This window comes from Phocoena phocoena, chromosome 15, assembly GCF_963924675.1.
Source record: "Phocoena phocoena chromosome 15, mPhoPho1.1, whole genome shotgun sequence".
NCBI classification, from domain to species: domain Eukaryota; kingdom Metazoa; phylum Chordata; class Mammalia; order Artiodactyla; family Phocoenidae; genus Phocoena; species Phocoena phocoena.
Genome location: NC_089233.1, coordinates 75,646,083 through 75,658,515, shown reverse-complemented (window position 1 = coordinate 75,658,515; position 12,433 = coordinate 75,646,083). Strand labels below are relative to the sequence as shown.

At 40.6% G+C, this 12,433-nt stretch overlaps 1 protein-coding gene across 1 annotated transcript in view; it reads left to right on the top strand.

The window, feature by feature from the left end:
• Positions 1 to 12,433, top strand: part of STAU1 (staufen double-stranded RNA binding protein 1) — a 63,794-nt gene that overhangs the window by 26,030 nt on the left and 25,331 nt on the right. Inside the window, exons 3-4 of the mRNA XM_065893308.1 lie at positions 200 to 365; positions 11,078 to 11,176. Of these exons, the coding sequence (XP_065749380.1) occupies positions 200 to 365; positions 11,078 to 11,176 (265 nt within the window). The remainder of the gene's footprint in view (positions 1 to 199; positions 366 to 11,077; positions 11,177 to 12,433) is intronic.

Here is a 12,433-nt window from a genome sequence, read left to right as displayed (position 1 = left end):
ACAGTATTTGGTCATACCGTGTGGCACTTCTAATGCAGCATAAACATGGGAAGTCTCTGGATGTACTGATGAGGGGTCATTATTGGTGAGCAAACGCTGATGTGATCAGGACCTGTGATGAAGGAAATACCTGGAGTTTGTCAGAGAACGTATGGTGACTTACCTGAGACTCATTTTCCTTACCCCCATCTATTTTTAGGTACTTTTACCCATTTCCAGTGCCACCTTTACTTTATCAAGTTGAACTTTCTGTGGGAGGACAGCAATTTAACGGGAAAGGAAAGACGAGACAGGCTGCGAAACACGACGCTGCTGCAAAAGCTTTGAGGACCCTGCAGAACGAGCCCCCACCCGAGAGGCTGGAGGTGAGGAGAGAGCAGAGCTGGGGCTCCTTGACACTTTGGGTGTAGCAGGAAGGTGGTAGGGAAGACACCATCTCAAGTTGCTTTCTCTAAGAGGATGTATTGAGAGTTGTCCATAATGTTTGTTATTTAATAGCTTACAAGTTTTTATACCCTGTAGCTTTCTTGCCTTTCTTCCCCCTTAAAAAAAATGTCTCAGCAAGAAAGTCAGGTGCCTTCTTTTGTGCTCAGTGGCATAGTTTTGAGTGAACATGTTAGAAAGATTGTGGACTCACTTGAGTTGTGAAGAACATGCACGGCAGAGTTCTTCGGTGCTGAAGATGATGCTTGTCAGAATCTGTGATTTATGGTACCAGCTTAGAGGGTTTTCTAAAGCCATTTTGACCAGTCTTTCTTTCTTTATTATCTTGAAGTGCCAGTTATCCATTGCTCCTTAACACATTGTCACAAAAATTAGTGGCTTAAACACCTACAGGCCTTTATTTTGCTCACAAGCCTGCAGTTTAGGCAGGGCTTGGCACGGGGAGCTTGTCACTGCTACACGTAGCTTGGGCTGAGGCAGCTATGCAGGGGCTGGAGGATCTCTTTCAAGATGGCTCCTTCACATGGCTGGTGAGTTGTTGCTGGCTGTCGCCTGGGAGCTGAGAAGGGGGCTTTGGTCCGGGGACCTCAGTTCCTCTCCTGGTTAACCTATGCAGAGACTGTTTACACATCCTCACAGTGTGGTGGCTAGGTTCCAAAGGTGAGCATTCTAGAAGACAGGAAATGGAAGCACCTGCCAGTTTCTTAGGACCTAGGCCTGGAAGTCAGCACAGCGCCACTTCCGCCACATTCTGTAGGTCGAGCAGCCACAGAGCCCAGATTCAAAAACAGGAGGTACAGAATCTCACTTTTTGTACTGAGGTAAAATTCACATAACATAATTTCACAATTTTAACCATTTTAAGTGTATATAGTTCAGTGACTTTTAGTACGTTCACAATGCTGAGAACCCCACTTCTGGATGAGAGGAGTATCAAAGAACTTGGGGGCTGTTTTATTTTTTAATTTTTGGCCACACCATGCGGCTTGTGAGATTTTAGTTCCCCAACCAGGGATTGAACCCAGGCCCTCGGCAGTGAGAGTGTGGAGCCCTAACTAATCACTGGGCTGCCAGGGAACTCCCTTGGGGACTGTGTTTTAAAATTATCACAATAGGTAAAGGATTTGAACTCTGTGACTAAATAGGAATATGGGTCTTAGAAAATCAGTGATTCCATGCCATTGAGGGTCCAGAGTTCCAGGAGAAACCCACTGAGTTAGAAAACACTGAGATTTCATGATTCTGTTTAATCATAGTATGAAATGCTTCCTGAAAACATCCCTGGGAAGCATTTGACTTTTCTTCGTCAAGAAACAAGTCCTCAAAGAATAGGAAGTTCTTGCACAGAACGTTGGGCTAAGTGGGTGATGATAGGTTTGAAGTTGAAGGGACCCTTGGCAGGGTGCTTGCTGAGGTCCATTGTGTCCAGCTGTCCCCCGGGGTGACCAAGCTCAGGGTGGTGCTCTGTGGCTTCATGGCTGCTGTGCAGGACGGTTTTGTTTTTCTTCTGTTGCAGTGCATTTCCATCTTGAGTGTCATCATGCATTTTAACAGAGATGATCTGTTTCCTGGGTCCACTGAGGACCAAATAAAGGAGAATGGACTATAGCTTAGAAGAGGAGAATTTAGTGAAGTGAAAGGATGAAGTTCTCAGTGGTGAGATTTGTTAAAAACACCAAAGGTAGTGAAATCTGAGTTATTTTTGGAGGCTTCATTTTTTGAGTTGACTTTGGTGCTAATATAATTGGAGTCAGATGGAGTAGGTATTTCTTGGTTCCTTCTAGCCAGCAGTTGTTAAACGATCGCTGAACAGTGGTATGTGGGTTGTCTGCTTCAGAATCACTTGAGAAGTTAAAAAAAAAAATTCCTTGGCCTAACCCACATGAATCTAGATTCTAATGCAGTGGGTCTAGCCAGGAGTCTGGCTTTTTCTTTTTTTTCCTTTTTTTTTTTTCTGGCTGTGCCGCACGGCATGTAGGATCTTAGTGCCCTGACCAGGGATCGAACCCACGCTGACTGCAGTGGGAGCATGGAGTCTTAACCACTGGACCACCAGGGAAGTCCTGCTTTTTTTTTTTTCTTTTTTAACATGCTCTTAGAGTACCTCTAAAGCACAGTCAGGGTTTGGGAATCCCAGGTCCTAAGTACTTTCAGTGCTTCCCAGGCAGTAATCCTCCTTGGAAGTATGTACTCACCATATCGCTGCAAAGGGAAAGCGCCCATCAGTGTCTCAGAGTGACTCACGGAGCAGTTGGTTGGCTCAGGTCTTGAGGTCAGGGGGCTGTGGTGGACACCCTGTCCTCGGCTCACCTGACGTTCTGTAAGCAGCTTGGCTGGGAGTCATGATCATCACTTGTGCCCCTTGTTTCCTCCTCTTTGCCCCTTTTCTAATTCTATATGGTTTGAAGTAGAGACTTCAGAAATGAGGGTCATTAACTAGGATATGACCTTTTCTTTGAGGTAATAAGTGAAACACTTGGCTTCCCACCTAAATGAGCTGTGCCTGGTCTACCAGGCCCCCTGGAAGGTGGGCAGCAGGGGAGAAGGACATTTTTAAAAGACAGCTTTAATTTTTTTACTTATAAGTAATGCCTGTGAACTATAAAAATTTTAAAACTCAAAAAAAAAAGAAAAACAAATGCTGTATAAATTTACCACTTGTAGGTAGTCACTGTAAACATTTTTGTGAATGTCAGTGCACATATAAGTAAGTACATGCACCTGTTTCACAAAAATGGGATGATATTGTACAGTAACCACCTTTTTTTCACTGAAGTGCTCATTATGAATATGTTGTAATGCCATTTACTTATAATTCCATGGGGGACTCAAATTCAACGTGGTTCTAAGTACTTTTTTTTGGCCACACTGCACAGCATGTGTGATCTTAGTTCCCCGACCAGGGTTCGAACCCACACCCCTTGCACTGGAAGTGCAGAGTCTCAACCACTGGACCGCCAGGGATGTCCCTTAAGCACTTGTTAATGGCTGCACAGTGTTCCATTGTGGGAGCATACCAGTTTATTTTTTCAGCAACAGAGGCTTGGTTTTTAGGTTGTTTGCAGTTTTTCCTGTTATAAAAATAGGTAGTGAAGAACATTGTTGTAGTTAAATCTTTGTGTATGTCCGTGATTATTTTTATGAGCCACAGTCCTAGAAGGGGAATTGCATGGTAACGTATATGGCCAAGTTCCCCACCAGGAAGATGGTACCATTTTAGGCCTCTGCCAACAGGGCCTGAGCAGCCTGTTTGCCCACAGCCTGCCAGCCCTGGAAATTATCATTCTAAACGAATTGTCCATTTTGCTATTGAAAATTTTTAGCTCATGTGGTGGATCAATTCACCTTCTCTAAAATATAGCCAGTAAAGCTGGCGGTTTCTGTCTAAGACAGGTGTGGTTTGGTCCCTTGATGACAGGCACTGTGCTCGGCTGACCCTGAAGGTAAACAGCAGCACTGCCCCTCCCCATGTGGAGCTTGGTTGAATGGAGCATCATCAAAAAGTGCAGTGCTAGGACGGAAGTAGCAAGTATTATGAGAGCACAAAATGTCTTGTTTAGGTAGGAGTACTGATGGTGCATTGAGGAAGAGTCATTTAAGCTCAGACTGAAGATGAGCAGAAGAGCAGGGGAAGTACATTCCCTGCAGAGGGAGCAGCTTGAGCAGAGGTCCTGAGTTGGGAAAGCACCTCTATTCTATTCTATTCTGTTCTGTTCCTGTCCCGTCCATGGCTTGTGCTAATAAAGGATGACTTATTCAGTGTTGAGGTGTTAGGAGTAAGATGGTCATAACTATAGTATCTGTAATAGAGAAAAACAGGAGCTAGCCTAATATGTCCATTAGTAGGGAAATGGTTAAATAAATGAATACATTTATCCCAGGAGTATCAGAGTGTGGTATATCTATTTACGTGGATGTGAAAGGAGACCCATAATGTATTGAATGGGGGGGAATCATGATCCAGAGCTGTTACTACGTGTATAGTGTGATTGTGTTAAGTAATCAAAATTGCCAACTGTGTGTGCATGTATCTGTATATATTTGCATGTGCATAGTTTCTATCCTGAAGCTTATAGCAAACTTTAAAAGTAGTTTTCTCTTGGTGGTAGTGGTAGAGGACAGACTTTTAAAAAGTTGTATTGTTTGAAGTTTTCTTTTTTTAAATACTACTTCTGAAAAAATAAATAAATGCAGTTCTTCCTGGTCTTGAGTTCTTATCTTCACTTGGGCCAGGGACGTATTTAAGTAGGACTAAAACTAAAATTGGAGACCTTAATCTTCATTATACTATCAGGGTCCGTTGGACGCAATTTTCATTTTTGAGCTTTCTCTACCTCTGTAAGAATTGATATTGCATGACTTTTATTCTTTTTCTAGAGGTTTTAAAAAGAACAAAGAGGGCTTCCCTGGTGGCGCAGTGGTTGGGAGTCCGCCTGCCGATGCAGGGGACGCGGGTTCGCGCCCCGGTCCGGGAGGATCCCACGTGCCGCGGAGCGGCTGGGCCCGTGGGCCATGGCCGCTGGGCCTGCGCGTCCGGAGCCTGTTCTCCGCGGCGGGAGAGGCCCCAGCGGTGAGAGGCCCGCGTAACGCATAAAAAAAAAAAAAAAAAAAAAAAAAGAACAAAGAGAAAACATACTTATTTTTGAAAGTAGAATAATGATTTCTGTCTTAAAATGATCATGTGGGTCCTTTGGATCCTTTTATAAATCTTTACATTATGGAATCTTAATTTTCCTATGCTATGAAAAACATTTTGCTGCTGTCCTCCTACATATCATTTCAACACTCTTCATCATATTTTCCCAAATATGCAATAAACAAGACTAAAATAATAATAAAGTGGAAGAATGATGAAATCCTTGGTGGATGATACAGTAGTGAAATAATCGTCATTATTGCATCATCCTTTAATGCTCTTACTGCATTGCCTAATGTATCACATTATCTTTCAAGAAGATACAAAAGAAGACTGGAGACACCATCTTTTTACTCTACTCTTAGCTTTTGTTGAACCCAGGAGAGACTTCAGAATTTTTCTTTTTCCATCCGTACTGGCAAAGAGAAGAAAATTGATGGAGGAAGACATTTTCATTATTAGGCAAATGAGAAGATGAATGCAGAGAGACAAACAGCAGCATTCTAGACTCTAATGGTGATGGTGAGATTGAGTGTTGATGTGACTCAGACTGGGAGTCTTCAGTTGATACCTTAGATAAGTTTTCCCAGACTTGAAGAGTTGGCAGGTGAACTGTGTATTTCTCTGGTGTATGAAAAAGAAATGTACATTCTCTTCTGGTCAGTCATTCAACAGGAAGGACTTCGCTGCACAATATTTTGCAACAAGAACCGGACCATCCTGTTCGGTTTTTCTAAAAAATTTGTGTGGCAGCATTCTCTCATCTTATATGATGTTTGGCCACCAGAGTTTTCTCACCACTTAATGTCCACAAAATAACTGGATACATATAGAAAGAGGTGTATGTATTAGAAGGAAATTGATGATACAACAATGAAAAAAATCATTAGATCCTTCTTTTGGTGTTTATAAATCTAGAAATGAAAGCATTTTGTATTGGGTTGGCCAAAAAGTTCGTTCGGTTAGTGAATCCGTTCGATAATGTTCTTCGTGAAAATGAAAAATGTGTCTTTTATTTTTACTTAAAACCGAACGAGCTGTTTGGCCAACCTAGTAGTTACGGGGCAAAGAAGATGGCTTTTCTCCCTTCAACAAAGTTATGAGTCAGTTTCAAAAGTAATGTGTTTTGACAATACCAGTACGAGAAGAATCAGAATCGTGATAAGCTAGAACCCATTGGAGGTGGATTTGAAATCTGGCATCGTTACTATGCGCAGTGCTCAAAGTTCAGGCGTGACAGCTGGTGAGCAGTTAGTTGCATTTAATGACCTTGCCCATTTTGGGTATATGTACCTTCCTTCCTGACTACAAACCTGGAATAAAAACTTAGGTTTGTTATTTTAGTTTTTTATTAAAGTCTCTAATGAAATGATTTTTGTTGTCCTTTTATTCGGTATGTTATTTGTAAAATGTCTTTAAATATAGAAAAATAAAGAGGGCCCATTGGAGCCAGATGGTGAATGGTGATTACTATTTTTCCCTGGCATATTGAGGGTTAAGCATGGTTCCGAGTGTTTTTTTCTTTTCTTAATGTTGCCTAGATTTTATTGCTGAACCATACACTATGGGATTGATGTTAACAGTAATTCCCACTTCATGAAGGTAAGACTGAGGGCCCGCTACACTTTCCTCATCTCACTGGGAATGGTATTTGTGGATTTGTTTTGAGTCATTTGCTGCTTCCCCCATTGCAACATTTTGTCCAGTCCAGATAATATTAAAATTATTTATGTAAAAGAGCAACATAATCTCACTTCCAGATAAATGTATATCTTTGTTTCCTGTTTTGCATTTTTATTTTACTGGCTGCTTTGTCCCTTTTGCAATTCCTTCAGAAGCAGTACCTTCGAGCAGTGAATCTCAACTCTGTTTGCTAGTAAAATCACCTGGGGACTTAAAAAAAAATCAAATACTATATATAAAACGATATCCTGGGACTTCCCTGGTGGCGCAGTGGTTAAGAACATTGCAGGGGACACGGGTTTGAACCCTGGTCCAGGAAGATCCCACATGCTGTAGAGCAAATAAGCCCATGTGCCACAACTGTTGAGCCTGCGTTCTAGAGCCTGCGAGCCACAACTACTGAAGCCTGCGTGCCTAGAGCCCGTGCGCTGCAACAAGAGAAGCCAGCGCAATGAGAAGCCCGTGCACCACAACGAAGAGTAGCCCCCGCTCGCCACAGCTAGAGAAAGCCCGTGCACAGCGATGAAGACCCAATGCAGCCAAAAAAAAATATATATCCAGGCCCTATCTGCAAAAACTTGAGTTCACTTATCTGGAGCAGGGCTCTGGCATCTGTATTTGTAAAGCTCCCAAGTGATTCTAATGCTGCTATGGTTGAGGACTGCTGGCTGAGAGTTTAAAATTTAGTAGTAGACCATTGTTTTTTATCAGACTTATGTAGAACCTCAATATGCAAAATAGAAAAATAACATTTCATTAGTAAAACTTATAAGTTTGAACTTTAGAATATTTATAAAAGACAATGAGAATGATTTATGTGAATTTTCACAACACAAAATTATACTGTATATTGTTTTGGTCCATTTGAAAAAGAAAGCCACATGGCTGGGAAAGATCCAGTCCCATTTTAGAATAGCAGTTAACTCTTCTATGGGGAGAAGAGTGAGAAAGGCTTCATTCATTGTTTTCCTTATAAAAGCAAAAAAAAATTGATGTCAGTAGTGTCTAGTGTTGGTATTTGTTAAATCCAGCACAATTGCCTGTTACATTATTATCTGTACTTTTCTGTATGTTTGAAATAGGTCATAACTAAGAATAAAAGTTAAAAGGAATTGAGCTGATATAGTGAACAAAAAATGAAAATTGGGATACATGCATGGCAATAGAAGTATTATCGTCCTCATCACCTGGTTTATTTCCAAATTTGGTTCTTGTTGCACCTAAGGAAAACATTCTCATTGACATAGTTATTTATCATGAGAGTGGACCAGTTTTTAAAATAACTCATTTATTTAAAAAATCTGTGGATACTCTTCAAATAAACAGCTGTCAGAAAACTTGTTTGTGTACAAAAATGAGTTAGCCTGTTAGCACAAGTTAATGTGTTGATGGTCTCTAGTGTGTTACTGTTTGGTATGAAACACATAGTTTTCTTTGTTGCTTTTCAAAAAATTGAGGTCAAATATATAGATAATATAAAGGACGCCATTTTAACCATTTTTTAAGTGTATAGTCCTATGACATAAAATATATTCTCAATGTTATGTAACTATCACCACTGTCCATTTTCAAAACGTTTTCATCATCTCACACAGAAACTCTTGTACACATTAAACAAAACTCCACCTTCCCCTCATCCTCATCCCCTGTAAACCTCTGTCCTGCTTCTGTCTCCGCACTTGCCTGTTCTGGATACCTTGTATAAGTGAATATTTGTCTTTTGTGTCTGGCTTATTTCATTTATCGTAATGTTTTCGAGGTTCATCCATGTTGTAGCTTGTTTCACAATTCCATTCCTTATTAAGACTGAGTAATATTCCATTGTATCAGTATTCCACATTTTGTTTATCCGTTCATCTGTTGATGGATGTTTGGGTGGTTATCATCTTTTGGCTATTGTGAATAATGCTGTTATGAACACTGATGTACAAGTATCTGTCCCTACTGAGTATATATTTAGCAGTGAAGTTGCTGGATCATATTGTAATTCTAAGTTTAACTTTTTGAGGAACCACCATACTGTTCTCTACAGAGGTTGTACCATTTTACATTCCCACCAGCAGTGTACAAAGATTCCAATTTCTGCACACTCTTGACAACACTTGCTATTGTCTGTGGCTGTCCTTATGGGTGTGAAGTGGTATCCCATTGTAGTTTTGATTTGCATTTCTCTATGATTAGTGATGTTGAGCATTTGTATATCTTCTCTGGAGAAATGTCTATTCAAATTCTTTCTCCATTTTTGAATTGCATTGTTTGTTGTTGTAGTTATTTATATATTCTGGACATTAATTCTTTAACAGATAAATGATTTGCGAATATTTTCTTCCATTCTGTGGGTTGTCTTTGCTCTCTTAATCGTGTCCTTCAATGTACTGAAGTTTTTTTTGGTTTCTTTTTGTACAAAAGTTTTAAATTTTGAGTCCCAATTCATCTGTTGATTTTCTTTTTTAAAAAATTAATTAATTTGTTGGTTGTGTTTGGTCTTCGTTGCTGCGTGCGAGCTTTCTCTAGTTGCGGCGAGCGGGGGCTGCTGCTCTTCATTGCGGTGCACGGGCTTCTCATTGCGGTGGCTTCTCTTGTCGCGGAGCATGGGCCCTAGGCACGTGGGGCGAGCGCAGGCTCAGTAGTTGTGGCGCATGGGCTTGGTTGCTCTGCGGCATGTGGGATCTTCCTGGACCAGGGCTCGAACCCGTGTCCCCTGCATTGGTAGGCGGATTCTTAACCACTGTGCCACCAGGGAAGTCCTGTTGGTTTTCTTTTGTTGCCTATGCTTTTGGTGTCATATCCAAGAAATCATTCTCAAATACAGTGTCATGAAGCTTTTCCCCTGTATTTTCTTCTAAAAGCTTTATACTCTTAGCCCTTATGCTTAGGTGTTTGATCCATTTTGAGTTAATTTGTGTATGTGATATGAGGTAAGAGTCCAACTTCATTTTTGTGTGTGTGGTATCTGGTTTTCTCAGCACTATTGTTGAACATGCTTACTTTTTAAAATACAATATTTTTTTTGTTCTTGTTTAAACCTATTTAAAAAATAAATTTCAAACCAAACCTCTTTGGAACTCTAGCCTTCTAAGATACCTTGCTTGAACATTTCTGGCTTTAAGGATTCACTCATAAAAAGGCAGGCCCTCTTTCTCCTTATGATTTAAACAACAAGCATAAAAGTGTGTTTGGCTTAGTTAATCACCAGAAGTTGCTATGCAAACAGTTTTCACCAGGTAGTGAGTGAAGTGAAACCAGATTGGAAAGAAAACATTATCATCATGGAAGGAGAGAAAGAATTACAGTGTCTGGTTAAATTTACTTATACAGGATTATATCCTTAATTATATTAATTTTTTTATTTAGAGTTTTCTTTCTTTTAATTATAGTTTGAAATATGGATCCTGTGTTAGGGTTAGGATCGACCTGATAAACCTAAGGAAATGCACAACAAATCAAATCCTGGTGGAGCTACATCTTGCCTATTCAGTGATTTCAGCCTTGGGTTCCTGTCATATAGTTCTTATCCTGGAAATAGGATTTTACAAATTCTTTGACAGAAGAATCCCAGTAATAAGAAAAACACAGCTGTCTTGCCATGTTTTGGGGTCACTCTGCTATTACTGAGCTTATCTCATTTCTTGTATTATCACTGCCACACAGTAGAGACTCCATGTGGTCCGTGTGCACAGAGAAGATCTCTGCCCCTCTGTAGTCCCAGCCTGTGGAGGACTGACTGTAAGTGAACCTTGTTGCAAAGCTGGAGTCAGCTTCTGTTCAAGGTCCTTTCTTAGTCTGCACCGTGCGTTTTTGCCGGCAGCAGTGAAGTAGGAGACACGTGGCGGTTTTGTAATTGTCCCACTGCAACTGTTTTTAAAAAGTGGTTTCCAGGGATTTTTTTTGTCCAAATAAGAAACCCACATACCTAGGTGGAGAGACTTACATTTGTCCTTGCCATGCCCCACATAGACTGTACTGGGACTTTTTCCAGAATGTGGCTTGCCAGTCCTTGAGGGGGCTTCGGGAGTCCCTCTTCCTGAGCGGCTGTGGCTCACTACAACGCAATTAGACTGATCCGTACCCAAAGGCCTGTTATGTGTGGACTGTTTATGTTGGATTTATGAGGTAGAAACTAGCCAAAGTTTGATAGGACACTTTTTTTTAACCTTTTAATTTCAGTGACACATGGAACACATGTGGCTCTGTTCACGGGGTTACTGCTGCATCCATAAAGCCTAGTTTCAGTGCTTTTAAGATTTATCATCACAGCTGGGATCTTGACCGTTTTAACAAGAGTTCACTACTAACCAATTATTCTTCCTTTAGGTGAACGGAAGAGAATCAGAAGAAGAAAATCTCAATAAATCTGAAATAAGTCAAGTGTTTGAGATTGCACTTAAACGGAACTTGCCTGTGAATTTTGAGGTAAGCTTATTTTACACATCTATTATACTGTTGGTGTTCATCATCGGAATTGTATTTTTCTTAAATAACATCGGAATGATAATCATATATATGTGAATCTTCAAATTTAAGATTCAAACTTTATTTATTTTTAAGTAATCATGTTTTATTAACAGAAGAATCTACAAATTTTTTTTTTTTTTTTTTTGGTGGTACGTGGGCCTCTCACTGTTGTGGCCTCTCCTGTTGTGGAGCACAGGCTCCGGACGCGAAGGCTCAGTGGCCATGGCTCACGGGCCTAGCATCTCCGCAGCATGTGGGATCTTCCCGGACCAGGGTACGAACCCGTGTCCCGTGCATCGGCAGGTGGACTCTCAACCATTGCGCCACCAGGGAAGCCCCCAAATTTTGTTTTTTTTTGAATTTTATTTATTTCTTTATACAGCAGGTTCTTATTAGTTATGCATTTTATACACATCAGTGTATACATGTCAATCCCAATCTCCCAATTCATCTCACCCCACCCACCCCACCCCTGCCGCTTTCCCCCCTTGGTGTCCATACATTTGTTCTCTACATCTGTGTCTCAGTTTTTGCCCTGCAAACCGGTTCATCTGTACCATTTTTCTAGGTTCCACATATATGCATTAATATATGATATTTGTTCTTCTCTTTCTGACTTACTTCACTCTGCATGACAGTCTCTAGATCCATCCACGTCTCTACGAATGACCCAATTTCATTCCTTTTTATGGCAGAGTAATATTCCATTGTATATATGTACCACATCTTCTTAATCTATTCGTCTGTCAATGGGCATTTAGGTTGCTTCCATGACCTGGCTATTGTAACTAGTGCTGTCGTGGGCATTGGGGTGCATGTGTCTTTTTGAATTATGGTTTTCTCTGGGTATATGCCCAGTAGTCGGATTGCTGGATCATATGGTAATTCTATTTTTAGTTTTTTAAGGAACCTCCATACTGTTCTCCATAGTGACTGTATCAATTTACATTCCCATCAACAGTGCAAGAGGGTTCCCTTTCTCCACACCCCAACAAAAACAACAGCATTTGTTGTTTGTAGATTTTCTGATGATGCCCATTCTAACTGGTGTGAGGTGATACCTCATTGTAGTTTTGATTTGCATTTCTCTAATAATTAGTGATGTTGAGCAGCTTTTCATGTGCTGCTTGGCCATCTGTATGTCTTCTTTGGAGAAATGTCTATTTAGGTCTTCTGCCCATTTTTGGACTGGGTTTGTTTTTTTAATATTGAGCT